The sequence below is a fragment of the Crotalus tigris genome, unplaced genomic scaffold (assembly GCF_016545835.1).
Source record: "Crotalus tigris isolate CLP2741 ecotype Arizona unplaced genomic scaffold, ASM1654583v1 scf7180000018523.1292444, whole genome shotgun sequence".
Lineage (NCBI taxonomy): Eukaryota > Metazoa > Chordata > Lepidosauria > Squamata > Viperidae > Crotalus > Crotalus tigris.
The window spans coordinates 669,854-682,452 of NW_024097056.1; the positions used below are offsets into that span (position 1 = coordinate 669,854).

The 12,599-nt window shown below is 41.3% G+C and overlaps 1 protein-coding gene across 4 annotated transcripts in view; it reads left to right on the forward strand.

Annotated features, from left to right (window-relative positions):
- The window catches only part of CACNA2D1 (calcium voltage-gated channel auxiliary subunit alpha2delta 1), a 336,443-nt gene that overhangs the window by 267,833 nt on the left and 56,011 nt on the right, over positions 1-12,599 (forward strand). For all 4 annotated transcript variants that reach the window (XM_039353434.1, XM_039353435.1, XM_039353436.1 and 1 more), the window contains exons 13-15: positions 5,608-5,686; positions 7,354-7,403; positions 8,705-8,794. In XM_039353434.1, the coding sequence (XP_039209368.1) occupies positions 5,608-5,686; positions 7,354-7,403; positions 8,705-8,794 (219 nt within the window). The remainder of the gene's footprint in view (positions 1-5,607; positions 5,687-7,353; positions 7,404-8,704; positions 8,795-12,599) is intronic.

Below are 12,599 nucleotides of genomic sequence, written 5' to 3' on the forward strand. Positions count from 1 at the left end.
AAGTCTCAAAGAAGAGCAACTTAGATGATTAAAGGACTGGAGGGGAAAAAAAACCCATGAAGAATGGTTGCAGGAAATTGGTAGGGCTAGTCTAGAGAAAATAAGGGCTAGGGATGACATGACGGTAGTATTCCAGCATTGCGGGGTCTCCCATAGCAGTTCCTTCCTTACCTTCTACCACAGGGGGTCTTCAAACTTGGCCCTTTTATGACTTGTGGACGTCAACTCCCAGAATTCCTCAGCCAGCATGGGGGAACTATGGCCCCTTCATGACTTGTGGATGTCAACTCCCAGAATTCCTCAGCCAACATGGGGGAACTATGGCCCCTTCATGACTTGTGGACGTCAACTCCCAGAATTCCTCAGCCAGCATGGGGGAACTATGGCCCCTTCATGACTTGTGGACTCCAACTCCCAGAATTCCTGAGCCAGCATGGGTGAATTATGGCCCCTTCATGACTTGTGGACTTCAACTCCCAGAATTCCTCAGCCAGCATGAGGGAACTATGGCCTTTTCATGACTTGTGGACTTCAACTCCCAGAATTCCTGAGCCAGCATGGGGGAACTATGGCCTCTTCATGACTTGTGGACTTCAACTCCCAGAATTCCTCAGCCAGCATGAGGGAACTATGGCCCCTTCATGACTTGTGGACGTCAACTCCCAGAATTCCTCAGCCAGCATGGGGGAACTATGGCCCCTTCATGACTTGTGGACTTCAACTCCCAGAATTCCTGAGCCAGCATGGGTGAATTATGGCCCCTTCATGACTTGTGGACTTCAACTCCCAGAATTACTCAGCCAGCATGAGGGAACTATGGCCTTTTCATGACTTGTGGACTTCAACTCCCAGAATTCCTGAGCCAGCATGGGGGAACTATGGCCCCTTCATGACTTGTGGACTTCAACTCTCAGAATTCCTCAGCCAGGCATTCTGGCTAAGGAATTCTGGGAATTTTGAAGTCCATAAAAGGACCAAGTTTGTAGACCCCTGTTCTACCAGATGTATGAAATTCCAATTTGGGGGGGCTAGTCAACCAGCCACTACTGTTTAGAGTGAACAGGACTGAATCTGCAATGAAGCCCTTGAAGCAGATTGCTTCTGATTTTTACTGGCCAGAGACAGCAATTATGGCTAGATCCTAGGTCATTGATTGATAAGAAGACTAACCAGCTTAGAGAATGTCAGGCAAGCTCTTCCTTATAACTGCATTTAAAATTTCAGCTAAGTGGCCGTCACTTTGCAGAAACATCTTTGCGGGTAGGAATAATTGCGGGTGCCGTCTGCTGTTCGTGCAGACATTTATTTAACCAATGGTCTGTGCATAGAATGTTCTAGCATCTGGCGAACAACACAGACTGATTAAAGTCTCATTTTTATAAAGCTCCGTTATGTGTAATAGGCCTGAATTGGTAATAATTTGACTTTTTGGAAGACTTTTCAGTTCCAACAATGATACATTGTTTTTGGAAACATTATACCTGCCCTGGGCCACGGTGGCGAGTCAATTTCCTAGTTAAACTGATTTGATCCTGAGGGAAATCTAAGACAGTTGTTAAGGAGAGAGTTGGGTCTCTTTCTGAAATGAGGTGTGATGTGCTTTTTTGTTACATTTTCTTAAAAGGTGATTTTGTACTAAGAAAATAGATATTGAGGGGAACATTCAGGGTTTATTCAGAAACTGCTCATTTGAGTCCATCGATCAATGCAGTGTGGCTATGGGCACCTTCGTACTTAGGGACGTTGTAATTCCTGGTGCATATCTGAAGAATTCATTTGTTGGAAAATAAAAATGCATACACACAAAGATGCAGACACTGTAAAAGTATAAATGAAAATTTGCAATTACTATGAATGACTATTTAATGACCATTGCAGCATTTTAAGAAAATTTGCTGGCCACGGGGACATGTCCTGCTGCTCCCACTTTGCACGTCTGTGTAAAAGAATTCGCTGGGTGTTCTGGAGTTTTGATGTATTTCAAGGTATCACTCACCCCCCAAAAATAGGTTTTGTGAGAAAAGGATAATTAGGGCTCGTCATTCTGAGAAAAAGGGGGTTCAGACAATTCACAGAGTTCTCTCTTGCCTAGCGTGCGAGATTCTATATCCTAAACCCTTATTTCTTGATATTAAACCTGGTTTATGAAGTTCCACATAAAAGGATCAGTGTTAGAGGCTTAACAATGTGCTGTGAAGGTGGTTGTAAGGTAGATTCACAGTTCACATTCAACCCAACGCACATTAGATGCATTTTCAGACCTGGAGATGAATATCTGAATTAAACAATATTTTGAACTCGGCTAAAGGTTGAGTCCAACTTCTGTACCAATCCTAGGTTTCTTGTTACTGTTTTGCCAAGTTGGAAAGGATCAAACCAACCTTCCCTTGAGTTGTCTTCTCAGTATCATCTAACTTGGCATGCAAGCTGGAAACAGGCCTGGTGAAGGTTGAGGCCAAAGCCCAACTTTGACGGATTAATTATTGGCTTAAATTAAATTTCTTCCCAGTGGGCTTCACCCCTCTAACTTTGATTGACAATTTTCAGTCTAATTGGCAAGGAAATGTAGAATCCAAATTAGCTCTCCTCGTATTCTCTTTGAATTGCTTATTACCTGGGAGGCTTTAAAAAGTGAAACAATTTTTTAGACAAGGTGAGCCTAAAATAGGATCTAGGCAAATTGCCTGATTCCATTTACCCCCGAGGATTTTTTAAAACTTTTCCAACTACTTAGGCATTCTGTTCATCAAAAGACTGTGGTATACATGTACTGGCTCACCTTAAAGTTTTATCTACACTGGTCTTGTATTATGAAATTAATAAATCCTTATGGAAGCTACATCTGTTTTTAATGGACAGAGGAGACTAAGTTCCTCATACACACATTATTCATTTGATCATTTTATTGAGTCAGTTGTGCCACTGGTATATATAAAAAAAGATGTTGAGATTCTAGAAAGAGTGCAGAGAAGAGCAAGAAAGATGATCAGAGAAATGGAGGCTAAAACATATGAAGAACAGTTGCAGGAAGTGGGTATGTCTACTTTAATGAAAAGAAGGACTAGAGATGACATAACAGCAGTGTTCCAGTATTTGAGGGGCTGCCACAAAGAAAAGGGGGGGTCAACTTATTCTCCAAAGCACCAGAAGGCAGGACAAGGAGCAACGGATGGATACTAATCAAGGAGAGAAGTGTTGAAGGAAAAGTCCTCATCATAATTCAGTCCAAGCCGGGAATAAACAACATGGCAACTGCTTTAGAAAGAAGGTTGCAGTTTATTGAAGAGGAGAGCCAGACAGAAAGATGGCTCTGGCAGAAAAGAGAGTGAGCACATGTAGGGAGTGGGTTTTTATACCCTCTGGAGCCTTTTGTTTGGAGTTGTTCCTGTGGCATGAACTTTGACCTGAGTCTAAATGTGCCTTTCTGGTATTCTGATGGTGGTGGGTTAATCCTATTATGTCCCAAAGATCATATCCTGCTTCCCTGGGGCTGTGGCTGACGACTCTTAGATTTTTGGTGTGAAGAGTTGTTGATTCTAGGAATCTTTCTTCCTAATCCCAGTTTCCTGATTCCAGTCTTTCTGACAAGATTATCACATCTGCATTTCTGCAGACTTGGTTTCTGTTTGGGACAGAGAGACTTGGAGGGTTGGTTGGTTTCTGCCCTTAAATCCTTTAGGGAGATATATTCTCTCTTTTAAATATTTCCAAAAATATTTCTTTCTCTGGGGGGGGGGTGACTTCCCACAGAAGCAACCTAGAACTAAGGAGAAATTTCCTGACAGAACAATTAAGCAGTGAATTGACTTGCCCTCCAGAAGTTGTGGGTGCTCCAACACTGGAGGTTTTTAAGAAGAGATTCGACAACTGAAATGGCATAGGATATAGGCCAGTGATGGCGAACCTTTTAGAGACCGAGTGCCCAAACTGCAACCCAAAACCCACTTATGTATCATCAGGTGCTGGGTGGGCGTGGCCCATTGGGTGGGTGTGGCCCATTGGGTGGGTGTGGCCCATTGGGTGGGCGTGGCTGCAGTGGTAACGGCAGACTGGATGGGACTAAAAAGTTCAATCAATCAATTCCAACTTTGCGAGATCTTTTTTTTCCCGCGAGAAGTTGAAATTGATTGATTGATTGTTTTTTTGCACATGGCAGCAGAGGCCTAAAGTGAAAAGGTTTTATAAAACCCAGCTGAAGGCGTAGGACTGGGGCGACGGCTCACGTGCCCATAGAGAGGGCTCTGAGTGCCACTGTGGCACGCATATAGGTTTACCACCACAGGTATAGGCGGTTGGATAAGAAGACCTCCAAGATCCATTCCAACTCTGTTATTCTGTTTTGATGCTCCCCCATTAGGGTCCCAAGCCATCTGGCCGAGCTAGGTCTTCAGGATCCTGTGGAAGATCAGAAGGGTAGGAGATGATCTCACTTCACGGGGTAAAAATTCCAAAGGAGAAGAGCCACGGCAGAGAAAATCCTTCTTCTCTAAGTCCCCTCCTAGTTCTTGGGTTACCTTTATTAAGAACCATTGCTACCTCAACCTGGAGATGTTTAGGAAAAATTGAGAGCTGGTAAAACCCAAGACAGTTTGAGGAATAGAGAACCCAAGGCTGGGTAGAAACAACTGCAACAGCTTTGAATAGTTTCACAACAACTTGTCTTCCAGAAGGCTTCCTAAAACAACTTAATTTAGATAACCAAAGGCGGTCATCATACAATTTATTTATTTATGAGACTTATATACCACTTTAAGTGCAAGCACTCTCTAAGCCAGTGGTTCTCAACCTGTGGGTCGGGACCCCATTTGGGGTCGAACGACCATTTCATGGGGGTCACCAAACAATGTAGTCCGCCATTTTTTTCCCCTTTTCCTTAGCTGTGCTACTCCCTTTTATTCTATTGGCTTTTGAAAGCCAATAGAATAGACTCTCTTGAATAGAGTCTAATTCTATTGGCTTTCAAAAGCCAATAGGAATTGTCCAGGCTGTCTCTGCCCTGCTGAGCCCGCCAAAAGTCCCATTCTGCAATTGGTGCTGCACCAGTTGAGTAGTCCTCAACTTACGACCGGTTGAGTAGTCCTTGACTTACAACCGGTTGGGGGTTCGCGGCATTAAAAAGGTTGAGAACCACTGCTCTAAGCGGTGTACACCAGTAAGCAATGCATATATATATATATTTACATTGCCCCCAACAATCTGGGTCCTCATTTTACCTACCCCGGAAGGATGGAAGACTGAGTCAACCTTGAGCCGGTGAGATTTGAACCACTGACCTGCTGAACACAGTCAGCTGAAGTGGCCTGCAGTACTGCACCCTAACTGCTGCGCCACCTAAATGAGACTTGTCTTCTATTTTTGTCACTCATCAACAGCTCTTGCACTAGATGGCAGCCATTATTTAATGATGCGGCAGTATCAACCCATCATTTTTTCTAACGTCAAACTTTATTTTGTCTTATATCATTTCCTATTAGCGCTCGTGAATATGTTCAAAAGATCCAAGCATGGCTAATAATAAAGGTCCAGCCATATTATACTCACAGCAGCATTTTTAGCTGATGCTTATCTAACGCACACACACACATACACAGTATATTTCTGTTTTAGGTCCGTGTGTTTACATTTTCTGTTGGTCAACATAATTATGACAAAGGACCCATACAGTGGATGGCCTGTGAAAATAAAGGTACTCTGTGTTTATATGCATGAATAAATGTTTTACAACAAGCCACAGTTTATATTTATCTATAATACTGTTGCTGCTGAGTGCCCTCTGATACTTTTAAGCCTGTAAAGGAGAATATTTGCAGCTCAGGGCTGAGATGTAAAAAGAGAGTAAACGTCAATCCCTGCTAGTACTGATGAGATGATGTAGTTGGGTAATGAAACGTCTGCAAGGAAACAAGCAAGCTCCAAGAGCACCAAGAACCTCACGTTTGTTCTCCTCCTACTCCTCCTCCTCCCTTCTAGCACTGATGAGGTTAACTAGTTGGGTAATGAAATGTCTGCAAGAAAACAGCCAAGCTCAGAGAGCACCAAGGACCTCACATTTCTTCTTCTTCTCCTCCTCCTCCTCCTCCTCCTCCTCCTCCTCCTCCTCCTCCTCCTCCTCCTCCTCCCTTCTAGCACTGATGAGGTTAACTAGTTGGGTAATGAAACGTCTGCAAGGAAACAAGCAAGCTCAGAGAGCACCAAGGACCCACAGCACAGTTCTTCTTCTTCTTCTTCTTCTTCTTCTTCTTCTTCTTCTTCTTCTTCTTCTTCTTCTTCTTCTTCTTCTTCTTCTTCTTCTTCTTCTTCTTATTCTTCTTCTTCTTCTTCTTCTTCTTCTTCTTCTTCTTCTTCTTCTTCTTCTTCTTCTTCTCTTCTTCTCCTCCTTCTCCTTCTCCTTCTCCTTCTCCTCCTCCTCCTCCTCCTCACACTGGTGATGTTACCTAGCTGCTGCAAAATAGACCTAGTCCTAGATCAACAAAGAGATAGAATAACTACATCAGAATCCATCACAGCAAATATAGCAATGAAGAATTCTTACATTTCCATGCACTGATGATGTTCCCTAGTTGGGTAATGAAACGTCTGCAAGAAAACAGCCAAGCTCAGAGAGCACCAAGGACCTCACATTTCTCCTCCTCCTTCTCCTCCTCCTCCTCCTCCTCCTCCTCCTCCTCCTCCTCCTCCTCCTCCTCCTCCTCCTCCTCCTCCTCCTCCTCCTCCTCCTCCTCCTAGCACTGATGAGGTTACCTAGTTGGGCAGTAAAATGTCTGAATGAAACAAGCAAGCTCAACGAGCACTAAGGACCTCTCAGCTAAAATAGCATATTAATATTAAGAACAATAGACTAGATAAAGCAGGTAGCAAAATATGGAAAACCTAATTTTTTTATGTATAAATAAAATCAGGTTTATGTCCTTGTAGCTTTATTTATTTACTATTTATAAACTTCGTGTAGTTTTGTTATTTATATGTCCTCTCCCTTGCTAAATCAGCATATGATAAACTTAATGTGTGCATCATCAAAGATACATTTTTACATGTTGTATTTAAGTAATTTATTGTAAATTGGGAAACCTTTTGAACATAGGAACAAGGACACACAGCTTGGATATTTGTGTGGCCAATATAGAAAAATAAAAATTTAAAATTGTTAATAGGAAAGACAAAAAAAAGTACAGAAAAAAAATTCACCAGGAAATTGATATCAGCCATCTTTAAATGTGTACAGCTTCTGAAACTGAATTTCACAGTTTCTTCTGCTGTTGACTCCAGGTTCACAGTCATAACATTCCCAGTATTCTGTCTGGAAATCAATATTTCAGTTAAACTCAAAGTTCTGTATTAAATTTTCTATTTCAGGTTATTATTACGAAATTCCTTCCATTGGCGCCATAAGAATAAACACACAGGTATTTGCGTATTTTTGCAGTAATTTATTGATCAGGAATGCCAGTTCTAAAGCAGAAGAAATAAAAATTCATCCATATGCAATAGCTAGTAAAAAAAATATCTTATATAAAGAATTGCTTGAGGGAAAGATATTGATTCTTTGGTTTTGATAGGAACCAATCCAGCTTTCATGTCTAAGGTGGGACTAGAACTCACAGTCTCCTAGTGATTGGCCCAAAGTCACCCAGCCAGCTTTCGTGTCTAAGGTGGGACTAGAACTCACAGTCTCCTAGTGATTGGCCCAAAGTCATCCAGGCGGCTTTCATATCTAAGGTGGGACTAGAATTCACAGTCTCCCGGTTTTTTGCTTGGTGCCTTCACCACTAAATCATACTGGCTTTCTTCTGAATACTGACTATTCAATTTACTAAAAATTAACAATACAGTCATATATAAAGAAACAAAAAACATATTTCCTTAGATTATCGAAGAACAGGAACCAAGCAAAAATTACGTATTCATTGTATATAACTGATAAATTTAATCTAGATGAAGCAAAAAACATTTTTTCTTTATAACTGTATGTGTAACGCATGGTAGCCTTCGGCCTGATTTACCTTCAGCTCATGAAGTCTTTGCCTTTTTTTTTAAAAAAAAAACAGAAACAAACCTAGGAATACTCAGTTGTTTTGGGGAGACCAAAAGAGTAAACAGTTTACTCTGTTGTAACTTCATATGTAAAGCATGGCTGTTGGGCAGCCTTTTGTTAATATGGTGCCCATTCTTTGTTATTGTTAGTTGTGAAGTCGTGTCCGACCCATCGCGACCCCATGGACAACATTCCTCCAGGCCTTCCTGTCCTCTACCATCTTCTGGATTCCACTTAAGCTCATGCCTACTGCTTCAGGGACTCCATCCAGCCACCTCATTCTGTCGTCCCCTTCTTCTATTGCCCTCCATCTTTCCCAGGATTAGGCCCTTCTCCAGTGAGTCCTTCCTTCTCATTAGGTGGCCAAAGTCCTTGAGTTTCAACTTCAGGATCTGGCCTTCTAAAGAGCAGTCAGGGTTGATCTCCTCTAGGACTCACCGGTTTGTCCAGTAAATTGTACTTCTATAAATGTTTTGCACAAATATTTCTCTGTGGTCAACCAAGGGTGTTTACAATATATTGTCAATAATAATGTGATTAATAGTCAACTGTGACATCATTGATTGCTGTAACAAATCTTGAATTGCCTCATTAGACTTTTTTTTAAAAAATACCATGCACTAACCAGTTCACTCAATTTCTGCTTTATTATTATTTTTTTTAAAAAAACAGGAATACTTGGATGTTTTGGGCAGGCCGATGGTCCTAGCTGAACAAAAAGCGAAACAAGTCCAGTGGACCAACGTTTATTTAGATGCCCTGGTAGGTGCAACAGGTGTATTTTGGACCGAAAATGGTTAGTAATGAAATGATTAACTGCCCTAAAATGTTGCAGCGGAGAAACCTTACTTCCTCCTTACAGTTGAAAGGAATCTCTTTAACAAAAAAAAAAAAAAAGTTTGCTAAAGATTAGAGATAGCAAGGGAGAAAAATCGATTCATAGAAGAAGAAATACTAGTGCATCCTACCTGCATTTTCACATAGCCCTCACATTGTTGAGAGGGGAAAAAGCTAGATAAAGGTAGTCCTTGACATACAACAGTTTATTTAGTGACTGTTCAAAGTTACTGTCGTGGTTCCAACAGATGAAACTCTTCAAAGAACTTTGAGGCATTGTTTACCTTTAAAGGATATTTGTTTGAGTAGCCTAGCATCGGCAGGTACATAGGCCAAGCCAAAATCCAAATTCCCCTCCCCTGAGCACATAGTATCAAAGCACAATTCCCTCCTCCAGTTAACCGTCATAAATCACATTCTCCAATTAGCTTGAAATGCAGGCTTTCCCTCCAGTTCTTCAATCCGCCATTTCTTATCATCTCTTATTTCAAAAAAAAAAAAACCCTTGGTTCTCACACTAGTTACAATATTGTTATGTCTAACTAAACTCCCATGCACATTCCTCCTCCTCCTCCTCCTCCCCCCCCAGTATCATCTATTTCTAACTCTAATTCTAAGAGTAAAACAAAGTAAAGAAAAATGGCTGCATCTCCATATGTTGTCAAAGCAAGAACATCCGATTTTAGCAGCGTTAACAGTTAACACTGAAAAAAGTGACCTGTGACTGTTTTTCACACGTAACAACTGTTGCAGCATCCTGGTGGTCACGTGATCAAAATTCATATGCTTGTCAACTGATGAGCATTAATGATGGTTGCAGTGTCCTGGGGTCATAGGATCAAATTTTGCAGCCTTCTGACGGGCAAATTCAAAGAGGAATCCAGATTCACTTAAAAATCGTTACTAACTTAACTATCATAGTGATTCACTTTACAACCGTGGCTACAAAGGTTGTAAATCAGGCAAAACTCACTTAAGAAGTGTCTCGCTTAGCAACATAAGTTTTGGGCTCCATTGTGGCTGGAAGTCCAGGATTACCTAGCTCCTTATCCATTGTAAAAATCTCCCCCCCCCCTAGAAATTCAGCACCATTCTGAATCTGAGAAATAACCTCAGCAAGATATACATTTTTATTCCTCTCGTGTTCGATATTGAAAAAAATTGAAGGATTTTCGTTCAGGAAAACAGAATAACAGAGCTAGAAGGGACCTTGGAGGTCTTCTAGTCCAACCCCCTGCTCAGGCAGGAAATCCCATACCATTTCAGACAAATGGCTGTCCAGTCTCTTCTTAAATACCTCCAGTGTTGAAGAACCCACAACTTCTGAAGGCAAATTGTTCTACTGGTTAATTGTCCTCACTGTCAGGAGGTTTCTCCTTAATTCCAGGTTGCTTCTCTCCTTGGATAGTTTCCATCCATCGTTTCTTGTCCTGCCTTCTGGTGCTTTGGAAAATAAGTTGACCCCCTCTTCTTTGGGGCAGCCCCTCAAATACTGGAATGCTGCTATCATGTCACCTCTAGTCCTTCTTGTCTCTAGACCGGCCATACCCAATTCCTGCAACTGATAATGTTACCAAGTTTGGTAATGAAACGTCTGCAAGAAAGCCACCAAACGCAGAGAGCACCAAGGACCCCACACTTCGTGTTGTTCTTTTAGAGTCTTCCTTCCTTGGATGCTTGGAATCTAATTAACAGAACATCAGAGTTGGAAGGGACCTTGGAGGTCTTCTAGTCCAACCCCCTGCTCAAAGCAGGAAAACTTGTATCACTTCAGACAAAGGGTTGTCCAATCTCTTCTTGAAAATTTCCAGTGATGGAGCACCTACAACTTCTGAAGGCAAGCCATTCCACGGATTGATTGTCCTCACTGTCAGGAAATTTCTCCTTAGTTCTAGGTTGCTTCTCTCCTTGATTAGTTTCCATCTATTGCTTCTCTTTGAACGACTCTGCTGAACCAACCTAGCTGAAAACTTTGGCTCTACGTATTAAATCATTGTCGTTCTTTTCCTCCAATGCCCGAACTGATTTCCAGCCAGGCATTATTTGTTTAGCTTTGCTTGAGGCAGAGCAATCTAACATTTTCCTGGTTGTTCATCTGTCTCTGGAAATGTGTCAAATAAATGTCTGTGCAGGGGATGACATCGATTTACAAAACAGATTGCAAGAATGCAACCCCTGCTATTAAAACCTTTGACACTGAAAGGTGATAACATTGACATACACATTTAAACCTGACAGTGGTTATTGTAATATATGATTGCTGCCCGGCCAGCTGAATTTCCACCTTTTCCTGTTAGCTTTACAACATAATACTTAATTTTTTTTTCAATGAGCTCCATCCATTCTAAGCCAACTGTATCAAATAGGTCAGTCTTTTGCATTATTATAGTTCCGATGCTCAGAAGTTCATTGACCATCCTTTCTTGGTTAGTGACGAAGGCCTTACTGGAAATGTCCTGGATAAAGTTCATATCTTCCTACACATCCTGTTCTTAAATGTCAGCAAGGAAAGACACCAAAACAAAGCAAAATCATTCTGCTCTCCTAATCATTTTTTTATGAGTTCCAAAGAATTGGAATATTCACTTGATCTTCAGCAATGAAAAGCAGATTAAATTATATATATATGTTGGACAATATGTTCTTCAGATGACCTCATGCTGATTTACTTTAGGGCTGCAGACAAAAGTGTGTTTTTCTCAGAGGTAAGGGCACACTTTTGTACCCCACATGCCATTAAAATATTGTTTTCAGATAGATAGATAGATAGATAGATAGATAGATGGATGGATGGATGGATGGATGGATGGATGGATGGATGGATGGATAGATAGATAGATAGATAGATGGATGGATGGATGGATGGGTAGATAGATAGATAGATAGATAGATAGATAGATAGATAGATAGATAGATAGATAGATAGATAGATATGATAGACCAGGGGTAGGCAACCTTGTCTCTTTTATGTCTCATGGACTTCAACTCCCAGAATTCCTGAGCCAGCATGGCTCAGCTTGGAAACCTCTCCCTTTCCCCTCAGCATGGCTAGCTCAGGAATTCTGGGAGTTGAAGTCCACGCGTCATAAAAGAGCCAAGGTTGCCTATCCCTGTGATAGACAGATAGACAGACAGACAAAACTGTAGTATATGTCCTTTGAATCACATTCTCTGTACTTCTGTTTTTCCAATTTCTCTCAGATATCGGATACTTAGGTTGTGCCTCTCCCATACTATAGCCATATTTCATGAGTGCTGCCCAAATATTTTACAGTCTTGAGGCTGGGCCTGATCCTACCTCATCTTGGAAGTCTTCAGGTCCCAAAGTGTCTTATTGTGATACTTCTGAGATAGACCAGTGTTGGACTAGAAGACCTCTAAGGTCCCTTCCAGCCCTATAATTCTATGATTCTCACCTGGTTTTCCCGTTCTTTAAAAATTTCCCATTCCTCCCATCTAGATTACGGCTGCAGCATAAATCCACTCGATTCTATTTCATTCATTTATTAATCTGTTCACCTTCTAGGCAACAGTTGTAATTGGATGTCAGAAAACACCAGTATGAGAACAGCCTCCTCTCTAGATTTAGATAAATCTATGTGAAGATAAAGGTGTCATTCATGACTGAGTCATTGTAGCATCAATTAGGAACTTGGAAACAGGAAGCACAAAAGGATAAAGCATCAAATTAATAAATTAATAAATGCATTGGATTTTAGACCTTGTTTGG